This window comes from Lithobates pipiens, unplaced genomic scaffold (assembly GCF_037356315.1).
Source record: "Lithobates pipiens isolate NorthernLeopardFrog02 unplaced genomic scaffold, aLitPip1_a1.2 Scaffold_16, whole genome shotgun sequence".
In the NCBI taxonomy this organism is placed as follows: domain Eukaryota; kingdom Metazoa; phylum Chordata; class Amphibia; order Anura; family Ranidae; genus Lithobates; species Lithobates pipiens.
Window position 1 is genome coordinate 587,461,536 of NW_027507748.1, and position 18,827 is coordinate 587,480,362.

Genomic DNA, 18,827 nt, shown 5'->3' on the forward strand with positions numbered 1-18,827 from the left:
TCCAGTTCCCCGATATCCTTTTTGAGAACTGGTGCCCAAAACTGAACTGCATATTCCAGATGAGGTCTTACTAATGATTTGAACAGGGGCAAAATTATATCTCTCTCTCTGGAGTACATACCTCTCTTAATACAGGAAAGGACTTTGCTCGCCTTTGGAAACCGCAGATTGGCATTACATGCTATTATTGAGCTTACGATCTACCAAAACCCCCAGATCCTTCTCCACTATGGATTCCCCCAGTTGTACCCCCCTAGCATGTATGATGCATGCATATTCTTAGCCCCCAAGTGCATAACTTTACATTTCTCAACATTAAACTTCATCTGCCACATAGTCGCCCAATTAGACAGAGCATTGAGGTCGGCTTGTAAATTGCAGACATCCTGTAAGAAGGTTATTCCACTGCATAGCTTGGTGTCATCTGCAAAGACGGAAATGTTACTTTTGATCCCAGACCCAATATCATTTATAAAGATATTAAAAAGTAAGGGTCCCAACACTGAACCTTGGGGTACACCACTGATAACCTTAGACCATTTAGAGTAATGCCGCGTACACACGGGCGGACTGTATGGCCTACTTAGTCCGCCGAAACACATTTCAGCGGACAGTCCGCTCGTGTGTGGGCTTCAGCGGACTTTTTCAGCGTGCAGTCCGGCGTACTAAGTATTTCGGATTTTTCGAAATACTGTCCGTCGTACTCGCATTTCGGCGAGCAATCCGCCCGTGTGTATGCCAGTCCGCCGTACTTTTGAAATGAGCGGACTTTTCCCGCCCGAGCGGGTATCCAGGTAGGCGGGGCCCGCGAAGGAGACGTCGCTGGCCCCGCCGCCTGGTATGGACTTAAAGGGGAACCCCAACACCGAAAAAAATCGGCGTGGGGGTCCCCCCCAAGTCCACAACAGACCCTTGTCCGAGTACCCTACCCGGCCGGCCAGGAAAGGGGGCGAGCGAGCGTACCAGGCCGCGTGCCCTCAACATGGGGGGTGCCTTGGGGAAGGGGGGGCCGCGCGGCCCCCCCACCCCAAAGCACCTTGTACAATGTACCCATGTTGATGAGGACAAGGGCCTCTTCCCGACAACCCTGGCCGTTGGTTGTCGGGGTCTGCGGGCGGGGGTCATGTTGATGAGGACAAGGGCCTCTTCCCGACAACCCTGGCCGTTGGTTGTCGGGGTCTGCGGGCGGGGGTCTTATCGGAATCCGGGAGCCCCCTTTAATAAGGGGGCCCCCGGATACCGGCCCCCCACCCTATGTGAATGAGTATGAGGTACAATGTACCCCTACCCATTCACCTGTAAAATAAAAGTACAAAAAAAAACACACGAGATAAAATACTTTATTGTACAGCTCCGGGGGTCTTCCGTCTTCAGGGGTCTTCTCGCCGGACTCCTCCGATATCTTCTTCTAGCTCTTTTGCTAGTGGAGGAGTCCGGCTTTCTTCCTCGCCGCCGGCCTCTTCTCCCGACTTCGGAGGTCTTGTCCCCCTCTTCGGTTCTTCTGCCGGGCCACCGCGCCTTCTTATAGCTCTTTTACAGGCGGTGGCCCGGTCTTCTGTCGCCACCGCCGCCGCCTTCCGTTCTTCTTCTTCTTCTTCTTCTTCTCCAGGAGATGTTGACTCGACGATCTCTCCGGCCGGAATGCCAGGGACGCACTGCGCGGCCACTTATATAGGGACAAGGGGCGGTGTCACATGGCTTTATGTCACATGGTTTGGTGTCACATGGTGACCCCGCCCCCTTACGATGTCATAGTCCCCATGTGACATCAACCCATGTGACCAACCCATGTGACATAAAGCCATGTGACACCGCCCCTTGTCCCTATATAAGTGGCCGCGCAGTGCGTCCCTGGCATTCTGGCCGGAGAGATCGTCGAGGCAACATCTCCTGGAGAAGAAGAAGAAGAAGAAGAAGAAGAAGAACGGAAGGCGGCGGTGGCGGCGGCGACAGAAGACCGGGCCACCGCCTGTAAAAGAGCTATAAGAAGGCGCGGTGGCCTGGCAGAAGAACCGAAGAGGGGGACAAGACCCCCGAAGTCGGGAGAAGAGGCCGGCGGCGAGGAAGAAAGCCGGACTCCTCTGCTAGCAAAAGAGCTAGAAGAAGATATCGGAGGAGTCCGGCGAGAAGACCCCCGAAGACGGAAGACCCCCGGAGCTGTGCAATAAAGTATTTTATCTCGTGTGTTGTGTTTTTTTTTGTACTTTTATTTTACAGGTGAATGGGTAGGGGTACATTGTACCCCATACTCATTCACATAGGGTGGGGGGCCGGTATCCGGGGGCCCCCTTATTAAAGGGGGCTCCTGGATTCCGATAAGCCCCCCGTCAGCAGACCCCGACAACCAACGGCCAGGGTTGTCGGGAAGAGGCCCTTGTCCTCATCAACATGGGGACAAGGTGCTTTGGGGTGGGGGGGCCGCGCGGCCCCCCCTTCCCCAAGGCACCCCCCCATGTTGAGGGCACGCGGCCTGGTACGGTTTAGGAGGGGGGCGCTCGCTCGCCCTCCTTTCCTGGCCGGCCGGGTAGCGTGCTCGGACAAGGGTCTGTTGTGGACTTGGGGGGACCCCCACGCCGATTTTTTTCGGCGTTGGGGTTCCCCTTTAAGTCCATACCAGGCGGCGGGGTCAGCGACGGCTCCTTCGCGGGCCCCGCCTACCTGGAGACGCGCTTGAAATGAGCGGACTTTCCTCCGCGTGTGTGGGCGAGTCCGTTCATTTCAAAAGTAGGGCGGATAGTATGGCGGACTTAGTACGCCGTATTAGTCTGCTCAAAAAGTGGTGTGTGTGGTCAAGTCCGTTCATTCGAAAGTATGACGGACTGTCCGTCGGATTGTATGACGGACTAAGTAGGCCATACAGTCCGCCCGTGTGTACGCGGCTTTAGAATCATTAACCACGACTCTCTGAATTCTGTCTTTTAGCCAGTTTTCTATCCATTTACAAACTGATATTTCCAAACCTGTAGACTTTACCTTACACATGAGCCGTGTGTGCGGAACTGTATTGAACGCTTTTGCAAAATTCAAGTATATCACGTCCACCGCCACCCCCCTGTCCAAGGTTTTATTTACCACCTCATAAAAAGAAATCAGGTTTGTCTGACAACTTGTCTTTCATGAATCCATGCTGTCTGTTGCTTAAAATATTTTTTTCCTGCAAGAACTCATCTATGTGGTCTTTTATTAATCCCTCCAGTATCTTCCCAACTATAGAAGTTAAACTAACGGGTCTATAGTTACTTGGTAAAGACTTTGTTCCCTTTTTAAATATAGGCACCACATTGGCCCTGCGCCAATCCAGTGGTACTATTCCTGTCATTAATGAGTCCCTAAAAATTAGATACAATGGCTTTGAAATGACAGAGCTCAATTCTTTTAGGATCCGTGGGTGGATGCCATCAGGTCCAAATATTTCTGGACCATATCACTTTTGAGCCATTGTGGATTTGGGGCTGCGTCACTACCACCCCCATTATGGACATGAGCTCCCCCATGCTCCTTTGTATACGCAGAGACGAAGAAAGTATTTAATAAGTTAGCCTTCTCTTTGTCCACAGTCACCCACTCCAGATTATTTTGCAAAGGGCCTACATGCTCAGACTTAACCTTTTTACTATTAATATATTTGAATAATTTTTTGGGGTTTGTCCTACTATCTTTTGCAATCTGTCTTTCATTTTGAATTTTTGCATCCTTGATTACCTTTTTACATATTCTGTTATATTCCTTGTAACTTTTAAATGAAGCTAGCGTTCCTTCATTTTTATATTTTTTAAAAGCTCTTTTTTTATAGTTTATAGCTTTTTTAACTTTGGCCGTGAGCCACATCGGTTTTATTTTTAGCCTTTTTAAACTTATTGCCCATGGGAATATACTTTGCCGTGAGATCACAAACAGTCTTTTTGAAGAATTCCCATTTCTGTTCTGTGCCCATTGATGCCAATATTCTCTCCCAGTCTAAGTCCTGGAGAGCAGCCCTCATCCTTGGAAAATTTGCTCTCTTGAAATTAAGTGTTTTTATCTTTCCCGTATGTGATTTTTGCTTACAGCTAACATCAAATGAAATCATGTTATGGTCACTGCTACCCAGATGTTCCTTTATCTGAACATTAGTAATATGTTCTGCATGGTTTGAGATTACCAGGTCCAACAGAGCATCATTCCTAGTTGGGGCCTCAATAAACTGGACCATAAAATTGTCCTGTAATAGGATTATACATTTTTGCCCAACTGTCCCAGCAGTGCCATTACCCCAGTCAATTTCCGGGTAGTTAAAATCCCCCATTATTATCACTGTCCCAGCCCTTGCAGCCCTTACTATCTGTGCAAGGAGCTGAGTCTCTACCTCCTCATTAACATTGGGTGGTCTATAGCAAACTCCAATGATTAACTTTGAACTACGCACATCTGTATGCAGTTCCACCCATAATGCTTCGGACTCATCACACTCTCCGTCCACCAGGTCCTCTTTCTCACTCGCTTTGAGATCACTTCTCACATACAGACAGACCCCTCCACCTTTCCTTTTTACTCTGTCTTTCTGAAAGAGTGCATAGCCAGGAATATTAATAGCCCAGTCATGCGAGGAATGAAGCCAAGTTTCAGCAATACCGATTACATCATAGCTCTCCTGATGCACCAGAGCTTCCAACTCGCCTATTTTGCTTGGCAGACTTCTGGCATTGGTGAACAAACATTTTAATGTATTAATATATTTTGACCAGTCACAAACTATCCTCTTGGGTGTTCCAAGATTACAACTAGGACTTGCTACTATATTTACCTTGGGTTTATGTGCTTTGGTTACACCACCACTAATGCCCCTAATATTACCCTCTGGAATATGCTCCACGCTGACTATCTCTATCTCTGAACCCTCCCCCCATCGCCTAGTTTAAAAACCCCTCTAACTTTTTGGACATCCTTAATCCCAGCTGATCTGCACCCTCCTCATTTAGGTGCAGTCCGTCCCTTCTATAGTACCGGTTATTGACTGAGAAGTCATCCCAGTCCTCCAGGAACCCAAACCCCTCCCTACTACACCAGCTTTTGAGCCACTTGTTTACTTCCCTAATCTCCCTCTTCCTTTCTGGTGTGGCTCGATGTACTGGTAGTATTCCTGAGAATACTACCTTGGAGGTCCTTTTCCTCAATTTAGCTCCCAAGTCCCTAAAATCATTCTTTAGGACACTCCATCTGCCTCTGACTTTGTCATTGGTGCCAACGTGCACCATGACAGCTGGGTCTTCCCCACCCCTCCCAGTAATCTGTCCACCAGATCCGTGATGTGCCGAACCCGAGCGCCCGGCAGACAACATACAGTTCGGCACTTCAGGTTGTTGTTACAGATTGGCCTCTCTGCCCGCCTAAGAATTGAGTCCCCTACCACCAGAATCTGTCTTTCCTTTCCCTTCGCTCCCCCCCCACTCTCACTGGAGGAGTTCTTCTTCTGGCAGCTAGGAGAATCCCTCAGCTCCAGCAGTGATGGTCCCTGACTGGGATCACCAATATCACTCAATGGAGCATACTTATTGGGATGCTCCAGCCCTGGATCGGCCTCCCTGGCACTTGCCCCTCTACCCTTCCTGACTGTCACCCATCTACTCTCTGCTAGTGCCTGCACCTTTTTGTCTCCACCCACCTCTATGCTGGCCCCTGCCGGCACCTGCCGTGTACGTTCCTGGCTCTCATTTAAGGTGGAGGGTCCTCTCAGTGCTGACAGTTGCTTCCCCAGATTCAGAACCTGGGCTTCCAGGGAAACAATGTGCATACATTTTGCACAGCAGTATTCACCCTCGATCAGATGATCAAGGAACGCATACACGCTGCAAGATGTACACTGAGTCGCCTCTCCACACCCGCCAGTCATCGTACCTATTAATTTAATGAGGATTAGAGATTATACCCAGTCCAAATTACCTGACAACTAGCTTCCTGACACTAATACTCAACAAGACAGTACACAGGTACTCACAGACTAGCGTGCACCCACAATACACAAGTACTAACGATACACACACACACACACACACACACACACTACTCAGACAACACTCAGGTACTCGCACTACACAGCTACTATGACCCCTGTTATAACCTTCTGTTTTAAACTCTGGTTTTTAACTCACCACTTGGACCAGTTCCACTAACTTTGGTTTTTAACTCACCACTTGGACCAGTTCCACTAACTCTGGTTTTTAACTCACCACTTGGACCAGTTCCACTAACTCTGGTTTTTAACTCACCACTTGGACTAGTTCCACTTAGACAGAGTTCTCACATACTCAAGATGAGCAGGCTCAAATGAGTTCTACACAAACTTATATAGACCTCAAGCACCTCTGCCCATGGGCGTCCACAGAACTTTTTCCAAGGGGGGGGCATCATTTTAAGGCCACTCATGCTCCGCCCCTTTTCGACAATCTCATGAAAATCTTTCCACTGGTAATATATATGTGTTATATAACAGATAATTCATCTTCACTTTGTATTGGAAGTTACTCTGGTGGCTGTGTTCCATTCCCATATAGCCTAGAGAATGTACATCTTTTTACATTGCAATACATCTGTGGTGGCCATATTTTGATCTCATACTGTCAATGTATCGATTGTTTTCATAAAGATAAAAATATGGCAACAACAGATGTATTGCAATGTAAAAAGATGTACATTCTCTAGGCTATATGGGCATGGTATGCAGCCACCTGAGTAACCTTGCGGACGCCCATGCTTTCAAAAACCAGCCCTGGAAAAAATGTCATACCAGCCTCACAGCATTATTATACCAGCCCAACAGCATAACGTCATTATTTTCTTGTTCATGAAAGGGAAAACCATACATTTTACCAGTTAATAGTGGTAAGTAATCAATCATCAAGGGGGACCCCAGGAACTCAGAACGTGGGGGGGGGGGCACCTTCTGCAGAAAGAATACTCAAAGGTAAGGGGGGTGGGTTACTAATATAAGGAGGAAACCCTTTATATCAGTACCCCTTACATTATCGTATTCACTCCCCCATACATCAGTGACCCCCCCCCCCCCCCCCGACTGGCCTGGCGGTGTTTTCACTGACCTCCTCTCAGGTGCACTGTGCAGGGCTCAGTCAGTCGGCTCCAGCTTGGTGGCTCTGGTTTTATCCTATAGTCTCCTGTCCACAGTTCACACAAGTCTGACTTCTCCCATGACCCCCATCCTGGCGGTGCTCCCACTCTTGACTCCTCTCCAGACTCCCTCAGAGACTGCAGACATGCTACAGGAGATGGTCAAAGACTGCAAACTTGATGCAAGAGCTCAATGCAGCCTCCCCAGTGCCCACCAAATGCAGCCTCACTGTGCCCACCAATGCAGCCTCTCTGTGCCCATCAAATGCAGCCTCACTGTGTCCATCAAATGCAGCTTTACTGTGCCGTGAATGCAGCCTCACTGTGTCCATCATTGCAGCCCCTCTTGTGCCCCATGTCCCAGTCTGCAGTCCCTGTCTGTGGGAAGGTGTGTTGTTGATGCTTGGTACGGTACCTTGCATGCCAGCAGGATATCCATGATGGCCAGCAGCAGGCAGGGTCTGTTCTCGTTTTGGATGGGGACTGTGCTCCTTCCAGAGGATCTGTCTGCTGTGAGATGGAGTGGTCCCTGGCCACCTGGACCTTCAGCTGTCCTCAGTTTCCAGCCCCAGTCAGCCTGTCCTCTGGTCCTGGGGAAGTGGAGAGCACTGGGTGGGAGTTGGAGAGAAGGGGGAGCAAAGTGTACTGGCGGGGTTGGAGAACACATGGGTGGGGGCAAAGAGCGAGGGGGAGTGGAGATCACAGGGGTGGGGAACAGAGAGTTCTGGGGGGAACTTGAGAGCAGCCGGGGGGCAATAAGAACAGGGGTAGAGAGCACGGTAGGCTGAGAGCACTGGGGGGGCTAAGAGTGTGGGGTGGTGAAGAGCACTGGGGGGGAGAGAAAAATAGGGATGGAGAGCACGGGGGCTGGAGAGTACGGGGGGGGGTACAAAGAGCAGGGGGGAGTGGAGAGCAATGGGGGGAGCTTGAGAGCACCAGTGGGGGCCAGAAAGAACAAGGGTAGAAAGCACGGGGGACTGGAGAGCACTATGGGGGGTGGAGAGCACTGGTAGGGTTGGAGAGCACATGGGTGGGGGCAAAATGCAGGGGGAGTGGAGAGTGCTGGGGGGAGCCAAAAAGAACAGGGGTGGAGAGCACGGAGGGTAGAGAGCACTGGGGGGGGGGGCTGGAGAACACCAGGGGGGCAGAAAGAACAGGGGTGGGGAGAATGGGGGGCTGGAGAGCACTGGGGTGGGGGCTGGAGAGTGATGGGGAGAGCTGAAGAGCACTGGGGGGGAGAAAGAACAGGGGGGAGAGCACTGGGGGGAGTGGAGAGCACTGGGCGGAGAGCACCGGGGTGGGGAAAGAACAGGGGGAGAGCACTGGGGGGGAGAGGAGAGCACTGGGGGAGAGGAGAGCACTGGGGGGAGGAGAGCACTGGGGGGGAAGAGCACTGGGGGGGGGGGGAAGAGCACTGGGGGAGAGCAGTGGGGGGAGAACAGGGGGGAGTGGAGAGCACTTGGGGGGGACGGGGGAGCACTGGGCGGAGTGGAGAGCACTGGGGGGAACAGGGGGGGAGAGCACTGGGGGGGGGGGACAGGGGGGAGAGCACTGGGGTGGACGGGGGGAGAGCACTGGGATGGTGGCTAGAGAAGGATGGGGAGAGCTGGAGAGCAGGGGGGGCAGCAAGAACAGGGGAGGGGCAGGAGAGTGTGGCGGAGGAGAGCACGGGGGGGCAGGAGAGTGTGGTGGTGGAGGAGAGCACTGGGGGGGGGGCAGGAGAGTGTGGTGGTGGAGGAGAACAACACTGGGGGGGGCAGGAGAGTGGGGTAGTGGAGAAGAGCACTGGGTGGGGCAGGAGAGTGCGATGGTGGAGGAGAGCACTGGGGGGGACAGGAGAGTGCGGTGGTGGAGGAGAGTGTGGTGGTGGAGGAGAGCACTGGGGGGGGGGCAGGAGAGTGTGGTGGTGGAGGAGAGCACTGGGGGGGGCAGAAGAGTGTGGTGGTGGTGGAGGAGAGCACTGGGGGGGCAGGAGAGTGTGGTGGAGGAGGAGAGCACTGGGGGGGCAGGAGAGTGTGGTGGAGGGGAGCACTGGGGTGGGGGCAAGAGAGTGTGGTGGAGGAGAGCACTGGGGGGGGGCAGGAGAGAGTGTGGTGGAGGAGAGCACGGGGGGGGGGGCAGGAGAGTGTGGTGGTGGAGGAGAGCACTGGGGGGGCAGGAGAGTGTGGTGGTGGAGGAGAGCACTGGGGGGCAGGAGAGTGTGGTGGAGGAGAGCACTGGGGGGGGGGGGGCAGGAGAGTGTGGTGGAGGAGAGAACGTAGGGCAGGAGAGTGGTGGAGGAGAGCACTGGGGGGGGGGGCAGGGAGCACAAGGTGAACTGGGGACAGTAAAATAAGTTGGATAGGAGACCCCCTGCAGCCCCCCCGATCCTCCTATCCAGGCACTGTGGCACACAGGGCGGGCTGTACCTGCAGCATCTCCTCCTATGGATAAAAGTGCTGGCTGGCTGTGTACGGCGGCGGTCGCTCTGTAACATGGCCCTGCCCCCCCAGACAGGCTGGTGTGATGTTGATTCTATCTACTATCACACAAGCAGGTCTGGGGGGGGGCGGGGCCATGTTACAGAGCGGCCGCCGAACACAGAGGCAGCCCGCTCTGTGATCCAGAGGAGAGAGCGGAGGATGCAGCCGCCGGCGGACTCAGTAAAAAAAATGCAGCATGGCGGCGGCTGCAACACCTTGGGGATTCCAGGAGGGGGCACTTGACCCCCCTTGCCCCCTGCTGCGGACGCCCATGCCTCTGCCCAATTAAACCTTCCCCTTAATTAGTAGGCTGAAGGAAGGAAAGAAAAAAAAAACTATTTAAAAAGTGCCAGAAAAGGGTATTAAAAAGCTACAAGGAAAAGCCCCAATAGAACTTAAAAATGCAACCCAGCAGTCACCAGCAGTCAAAAAGCAATACTTATTCACACTCCACTCAAGGCTCCACTGTTCAGCTTACAACTAGCAATTTAATCTAAAAACATCTAAAACTTGGGAAAAAAATAAACGCACATCCCCTAAAAACGGCTACACCCCGTAACCATAAACACTGTACAATATGACAGCAATCTTTCACCAACAAAGTTACAAAGTTATAAAATGTATTCAAGAAAATATTGTCTGTTGGTGAATCCTAAATGCAACCATGTAATGACATGCTGTTATTCTGTGTGGAGTAGAAACGACTGTTCCCTGCATTCATGCTGCACAGAAGAACCCATGCAGTCTGATACCCCCTGATGTGTTAAATCTATAGCTTTGCAATCAGCAAAGCTCATGTTCCCTGCAGATCGGAAACCCTCTAACTCTGATTCAACATAGAACATGTAGAGACCTTCTTTGCAGCATGCTGGCAGGGGGCAGGCTTTCTTACTCAGACTATGGCTGCTTTCTAAAGAAAAAATAAGACACTGAGCAGCTTTTTTGTATTGAAGCACATGGAATGTATTTTGAGGATTTAAAATTGTAGCCCAATTAACCACTTCAGCCCCGGAAGGATTTACCCCCTTCCTGACCAAAGCACTTTTTACAATTTGGCACTGCATGGCTTTAACTGCTAATTGCATGGTCATGCAATGCTGCACCCAAATGACATTTCCGTCCTTTTTTCCCACAAATAGAGCTTTCTTTTGATGGTATTTGATCACTTCTGTGGTTTTTATTTTTTGCGCTATAAATGAAAAAAGACTGAAAATTTTGAAAAAAAATGATATTTTGTACTATTTTATATAAAAAAAAAATCCAATAAACTAAATTTTAGTCATATATTTAGGCCAAATGTATTCGACCACAGGTCTTTGGTAAAAAAAAATTTCAATAAGCATATATTTATTGGTTTGCGCAAAAGTTATAGCGTCTACAAACTAAGGTACATTTTCTGGAATTTACACAGCTTTTTGTTTATGACTGCCTATCTCATTCTTGAGGTTCTAAAATGGCAGGGCAGTGCAAAACCCCCCAAATGATGCCATTTTGGAAAGTAGACACCCCAAGGAAATTGCTGAGAGGCATGTTGAGCCCATTGAATATTTTTTTTTGTCTCAAGTGATTGAATAATGACAAAAAAAAAAATTACAAAAAGTTGTCACTAAATGATCGCTTGCTCACATATGCCATGGTTATATGTGGAATTGCACCCCAAAATACATTTAGCTGCTTCTCAGCATATGAATAAGCACTACATTGAAGTGTGAAACGCATTAGCTCCTGTCTGTTTCTGCTGTGGCTTGTATTTATGTTCACAAGAATTTTTGAATAAAAGGCAAAAAAACATTTTTCGAGTGCGGCCATCCAGATCTTCTTCCTGTTTTTGATTGCTATATGCATTCCGGTACTTGGGCTTCCAAGCTGGATAAGAAGGTTTTCCACTGTCACTTGACCTACCTGGAGCGGTGATATCTCTCTCTCTCTATGTGGTGTGGCAGAAGCATTTTAACCACTAAAGTGACCATAATCATGGTTTTTATTTATTTATTTTGGCCAGGCAATAACATATACAGTATAGATTTCAGCTGTGCATTTACCTGCACTAAATTTCACTCTCCATATTTATTCAGATATTGCTCTTATTTTGTTGCAGAACGATGAACCTGCTTTTGAAGTATTTTTTCCCGCCCCGTACACACAGTCAGACTTTCCAATGTTAAATGTGCGATCGGAGCTTGTTGTCGGAAATTCCGACCGTGTGTCCATCTGACCTTTTCCATCAGAATTTCCGACACACAAAATTTGAGATCTGGATCTCAAATTTTCCGACAACAAAATCCGTTGTCGTAAATTCCGATTGTGTGTACACAATTTTGACGCACAAAGTGCCACGCATGCTCAGGATCAAGCAGAAGAGCTGCACTGGCTATTGAACTTCCCTTTTCTCGGCTCGTTGTACGCGTTGTACGTCACCATGCTCTTGACATTCTTAATTCAACATTTGTGTGACCGTGTGTATGCAATACGAGTTTAAGCCAACATGCGTCAGAAAAAAATCCACGACTTTGTTGTCGGAAGTCCGATTGTCTGTACGCAGCATAACACTTAAACTACTTGATTTAATTAGGCAAAAAACACATATTAGACTTGATTACAGAATAAATGATAAAGAGATGTCACCTTGTAAAACATTCGATCTGCAAAGCGGAGCATCTCTGCAAAAGCATTGTGCCAGCAGTGCAACAAGGCGAAGAATGACACCAGCAGCACAAGGGTTCCTTTAAAAAACACAACAATTAATCGTAGGAAAGTAATATAAAATATGAACTTAGATCTTTGAAGAAAAAAAGAACAAAACTTGAACAGAAGGAAATGAGGTAGTTAAAATTCTGGCAACCTCCACTTTCTAGTCTGACATTACCAAATCAGTGCACAAAGAAGGCACATGTATGTTATAGAAGAGGCATTAAACAGTTGGAAGGGGCAGAGATCCTTCTCACCTGGTAGTGTAGCATGGAAAATGGATAACACCAAAGTCTTTACACTGAATGGCTGTTTGCTCATGTTGGTGAACACTGGAATACACAGGGTGTCCGCGACATAGTAGAAGAAAAGCACGCAGCCTAGGAACTATCAACATCATAAAAAGATTATTAGATAAAAATAAACCTAACTTTATAATTGTAGGTAATAATGACAACAACAATATAACATACAATTGTAACAGTTTTGGACTTCCTGAAACTGTTCTGTTACTAGCTTGGTAGTAAGCATTTCCTTGATAGGTTTATTTGGAAATTTCAATTATAAATGTGACTTCAGTTTTGGGGTAGATGGTGTTCCAGTAGCCTGCTGGCTTTGCAAACATTTGAGGTATGACCTATCAGTTTTTTGGTACTACCCAGGCCAGCCATATTTTCTACATAATCACATATAACATCCAGCAGGGGTGGGAGATGCCAGTTTTTTGCTTGAATACTAGCTGGATCTTTTATAGCCCTGGTGGGTACATAGGCAGGTATTGGAGGGGAAAATACTTTCTTTGAGATTCCCAAGATGCTAAACTCTAACTATTTATTTATTTTTTGAATTATGCCCCTGCAGCTTTATGCCATAATGTGCTAGTATGCACCTTTATGACATACACGGAAAACTCAGCGAGCGTGCCATGAATGCAGAGGTACTGTGCATACACTGGTGATGTCATCGGCTGCAACTTATGATCTTCTAAACGATGCAAGTTAAGGTGATATTTACAGCTCCAAGTTAATGTTAAGAGTTAACCAGTGCTTTAAGGGCCTATTTTTGTTTGAACCAGAACTGTTTCTCTTACCAAACAAGTCAATACAAATGTAAAAGTAGCTTTATGCAAGTCAAATGCAGAATAGGAGGTCAAATGTACACTGCAATGGATTTTGCAATATCTCAGAATCAACTGATGTTGAACGCAAATTGCATATGTAGCCCAAAGTCCATAAATACTGGCTATTAAAGTTCACCTGTGTCCATACTAAGGGCCGGTTCACACAGCGGGCGATGCGAGGCGACACGACTCGCCTCGCCTCGCTCCCGCAAGTCGCCCCCGTTCTGTACAATGGAACCGTTCTGAGAGGAGCGACTCGAGTCGCTCCGACTCAGAAAAAAGGTTCCTGTACTACTTTTGGGCGACCTCAGGGCGACTTGCATTGACTTCTATACAGAAGTCATCTGCAAGTCGCCGCTGAGGTCGCCGCAGGTTGCGGCGAGGCAAGTCGGAGACGCCTCGCCTCGCCTGCAGTGTGAACCGGCCCTAAGGGCAGTAAAGTATTTACATATTCTTACCAAACATTAAAAAAAACAATCAATCTCTAACCTCTTTAGCTGCTTGTACACAGGACCAATTTATACTCAAAGATTATTAATAATATTTTACAGGATTTATATAGTGCCAACAGTTTGCACACTGCTTTACAATATAAAGGGAGAATATACAGTTTGCAATACAATAAAATACAAAAGGGTTAAGAGGGCCCTGCTCATAAGAATTTGCAATCTAATGGGGTGGGGCAAGTGGTACAAAAGGTAATAACTGTGAGGGATGAGCTGAGAGAAGAATTAAAAGTTCAGTTAGGTGGAGGAGGGATATGCTTCTCTGAAGTGATGAGTTTCCAGGGATCGCCTAAAGGTGGCCAGAGTAGAAAATAGCTGATCAGATTGAGGTAGAGAGTTCCAGAGGATGGGAGAGGCTCTAAAGAGGCCCTGGAAACGAGCATGGGAAGAGGAGACAAGAGAGCAGGGGGTCTTGGAATGAGCACAGAGGATGGTTTGGGTGATATTTTGAGTCCAGATCAATGATGTAGCTCAGGGCAGAGTTGCGAATGGCTTTGTATGTTGCTGTTAGTATTTTCAATCTAATTTGCTGGGCATTCGGAAAGCCAGTGTAGGGATTGGCAGAGAGGGGTGGCAGACACCTAGCGGTTGGTAAGGTAGAGTAGTCTGGCAGCAGCATTCATAATAGATTGAAAGGGAGACAGCCTTTGTAGAGGTAGACTAAGGGCAGGGGCTCCTAAAGCACCCCCAAAAATTCTGCTGGTACCCCCCCCCTCCCATAGCACCCTCAATCAGCAATCACCAAGGCAAAGTCTACACTAATGTTTTTTTCTAATCCTAGTTAAATAAAGTCCCCATGTCAGAACATAATAGCTCAGCTAGGAGGGTGCTGTACTAACATTGCATAGTTAGTACAATGAGCTCCTCAGTTGTTTTTTTTCATTCAGCCTGCTGGGCGTGTGTACCTGTGTGTACCAGGCTTTATTGACAGGAGTGATGGTCATTCTCTCACTGCACAATCTCCAGATTCCCCAACTCCTCCAGATGTTCACTCCCATTAACTCCTTCCCAGATCACTGAAGTTACTCTCACTTAAGCCCCGTACACACGGGCCAAATATCGGACATATATCAGAAAGATTCAATAGAAATCAGCCAACATTCGGCCCGTGTGTACAGAAGCAGAACATCCGGCTTCTTTTGATGGGGCATGACTGAAAAAGGTCTGCCGATTGGCATTCGATCAGCTCCCATAATTGTACATGCTACAGGAGTCCACACAGCCATCTGTCTTGACACCCTTTCCATCCCAGCTTACTTTTTATCTCTTCCAACTGTCCTGCAGCCTAGCACATTCTCTGCAGCCATTTATAGTCAAATATATGTTTTATTTGTTTATCGGAAGAAAAGATGTACAGACTTCAAAACAGTCTTATACCAAGGACAGAAATGTATCTCATGTCTCTCGACATCCTAAATATGAGCATTCTGGAGACCTGAGATCTTTTGTCTTTTCTGGTCCGAAGAGAGTCAAAGAAATCGCTAAGAGGAGGGAACTCCATTGCAAACTTCTAGAAAAAGAAGTTTGGTGGATTTTCGGTTTACAAACCAGGACACCCATAGGCTTATGCCGCGTACACACGAGCGGACTTTTCAACATCCAAAGTCCGAAGGACTGAGTCCGTCAGACTATCCAATCGTGTGTGGGCTGCAACGGACTTTTGACTAGCCAAAGTCCGAAGGACTTTAGAATATGGAACATGCTTCAAATTTTTCCGAAGGAACTCCGCCGGACCCGGTCCCCTTCGAAAAATCCGCTCGTGTGTATGCTACTCCGACGGACTAAAACCGACGCTAGGGCAGCTATTGGCTACTGGCTATGAACTTCCTTATTCGAGCCGAGTCGTACGTCATCACGTTCGAATCCGTCGGAGTTTAGTGTGATCGTGTGTGGCCAAGTCCGCTCAGCTGAAAAGTCTGTCAGAACTCCATCGGAATTCCAGCAGAACTCCGACGGAACTCCTTCGGAAGTCTGTCGGACATAAGTCCTCTCGTGTGTACGGGGCTTTAAACTCACTGTTGTTTATTGTTGTACAATGTTTCTTTCCATGCCTGATCAGCTGATCACACTCAATTCTGATGTCTGATGTGAGGTATCAATTGGAGGGTGGTGATTAATTTGCACTATCCTGCTTTTTTACTTGCAATTTGTGCTGTGAACAAGGCTCATCAGCCGATACATGTGAGCCAGTTTTTGTATCTTTTAAAAAATTTTCATGTGTCAATAAATTAGATTAAGAATTATTGGATTTGCTGGCTCTGTCTTCTGAAATTCTGCATTTACCATTATAAGGTGGAAACATCTCAGCCAGAGCACCTTTCCTGGTTTCATGCCTTACACCTGCTAAATGGCTACACTTCTTTAAGCTCTGCACCATCTGTTTTTCCTGTTGGATTATCCCGGCAACAGCTCTGTGTACCCAAGGCATACTTAGAAACCACCTGCCGACCATTTATTTTACTTTATACACATGAGAAGAGCTTTTCAGGACTTTTAGCACTGGCAACATACCGTAGTTGCACAACAACATGGATCGAGAGTCCAAACTCACAAGTAATCAATCAGCAATCCCGTACCGGCATCAGAAGATAGCACATTTACCTCTATCTTTGGGAAGCTCAAGACAACTGCACTGAAGGAAATCTGAATAGGGTGGGACTTCACAGGACTTAAGCAGTATGTGAGTGAAGATATGATACAGAGAGGTCTACAGATAAAAAAGCTTCCCTCTACTGTTTACACTAATGACTTTCAAATGGAATGGAATAACGTCCTCTGGAGGTGTTCTTTGGAATTAATTGGTCTCATTATTACCCATGAAGAAAAACTTTTAAATATCCTCAATGAGGAAATAAAAGCCCCCACTTGCCCCTTTTTCAATCTCTGGATGTCTACACCATCCTTAATGAGGATCTCAGTAAGGCTCTGAATAAACTTGAACAAGATGTTATGAACACTAAAAGGCACAAGTACCTCAGATGTTCAGAATTACCAACAAAACATGTTCACAGTGTGTCAGATCGGCCACAATCAATTCTCACAACAAGGAGAAGATTGAGACAGATGACCCATAGACACGTCGATTTCAGTTCACCAGATAGTATCCGAAAGTTAAGATTGAGAATTGGATATAACAATGTTAGATCGTCACTTTCTTCTAGGGGCACAGCCTCCTCTGTCTTCATGAAAGACAACCCTGACCAGGACATTTCAAAAAACCAGCCTGGAACTTGGGACAGCAAAACCAAGAAGAAAAAACAAAAAAAAAAGACTAGATCGGCGAATACCGCCCCAAGAAGATAAAACCATCTCAGACAAGTGAGGAACAAGAAGAAATAGTAACACAGGTGACCTATGATGCCACTAATTTGGACAGTACTAGAAATGTTAATCTTTCACATATTGTTCTCTCTGATGCTGAAATATCTCTCCTTTCTAAAGGTCTCTCTCTCATTTGTAGAGGGACCTTGTCCAACTCCAAGAGAAAGTCACAACTGCCCCTGCATTTAGAATGAATACCAGTTAAATGAAAGATGAAAAATCGGCCTCGACTAATCTTAAATCTCGTAGAGATGTTGTAATTAAAGAAGCTGATAAAGGGGCTTTAAAAAGTGATCCAACTCTTGTTTTTAAAAAACAATTGTCGGAACTCCTAGACAAGGAGACAAGGGATTGGAGATGAGAGTCTTAGGCCCCATGTACACGGGACACTGCTAAACACACGTTCAGAGACAGTTGGACGCTTTTTTCAACTGCCCCTGGCTTATTCAATGTTATCTTAGGTGACCATGAACACAGTCTCGTTTATTGCTGTTTTTAGGCAGTTGTTTTCAACAGCGTTTCTTTGAAAGCCAAGAAATGGGTTCAGACGCCGAAGATTTTCACATTTCAGACGCCAAACGCAGCTAAACGCGGTACCGGCATTTAGCCGTGTTTTCGTTTATAAGCGTTTTTAAAGGTGCCCTATTTGTTTTACATTTAAAATCTCAAAAACTATGGCAAATGATGGAGGACCATTTAAAAAATATTTAAAAAATGTGTAATTGCTTGCAATGATTCATAGACCAGTTACATAACCTAATGAGCCCTTGATCCAATCCACTACACCACTAGCATTGCTGTTATCTGAATTATAATTGGAATTTGACCCATATGTTGTTACATTTTAACAAGCAACTTGTGGCAGGTGACGTGGCAAGGGGACAATCCGCAACTTGTGGCAGGTGACGTGGCAAATGACAATCCGCAACTTATGGCAGGTGACTTGGAAAGTGGACAATCCACAACTTGTGTCAAGTGACGTGGCAAGTAAACAATCCACAACTTGTGGCAGGTGACGTGGCAAAGCAGTTGACATGGCAAGTGGACAATCCACAACTTGTGGCAGGTGATGTGGCTAATGGACAATCCACAACGTGTGGCAGGTAACGTGGCAAGTGGACAATCCACAACTTTTGGCAGGTGACGTGACAAATGACAATCTGAAAGTTGTGGCAGGTGACATGACAAATGACAATACGCAACTTGTGGCAGGTGACCTGGCAATTGGACAATCCACAACTTGTGGCAGGTGACGTGGCAAAGCAGTTGACGTGGCAAGTGGACAATCCATAACTTGTGGCAGGTGACATGGCAAGTGGACAATCCACAACTTGTGGCAGGTGACATGGCAAGTGGACAATCCGCAACTTGTGACATGCTAAATACAAGTACACTGCTGCTACTCACTCTGGTCTCACAAAATGGCTGAAATAGTTAAATAATACTGTTTTTTGAGCTTGGGGAGGGTCTTATGATGTTATCTTAACTAAACGCCTCTAGATGCAAACGTGGTAAAACGCTGCATGCAAACGCAGCTAAACGGGTGGTTTAAACGCCGGTTTCAAGGTGTCAAAAAAAAAATCATTCAGAGGACTTTGCCTCACTGTCCCATGTACATGGGGCCTTATT

At 47.3% G+C, this 18,827-nt stretch overlaps 1 protein-coding gene across 1 annotated transcript in view; it reads right to left on the reverse strand.

Moving 5' to 3' along the window:
* Positions 1–18,827, reverse strand: part of LOC143983792 (sterol O-acyltransferase 2-like) — a 287,433-nt gene that overhangs the window by 50,008 nt on the left and 218,598 nt on the right. The window contains exons 10-11 of the mRNA XM_077483879.1: positions 12,509–12,638; positions 12,189–12,286 (exon numbers count right to left, since the gene is read on the reverse strand). Of these exons, the coding sequence (XP_077340005.1) occupies positions 12,189–12,286; positions 12,509–12,638 (228 nt within the window). The remainder of the gene's footprint in view (positions 1–12,188; positions 12,287–12,508; positions 12,639–18,827) is intronic.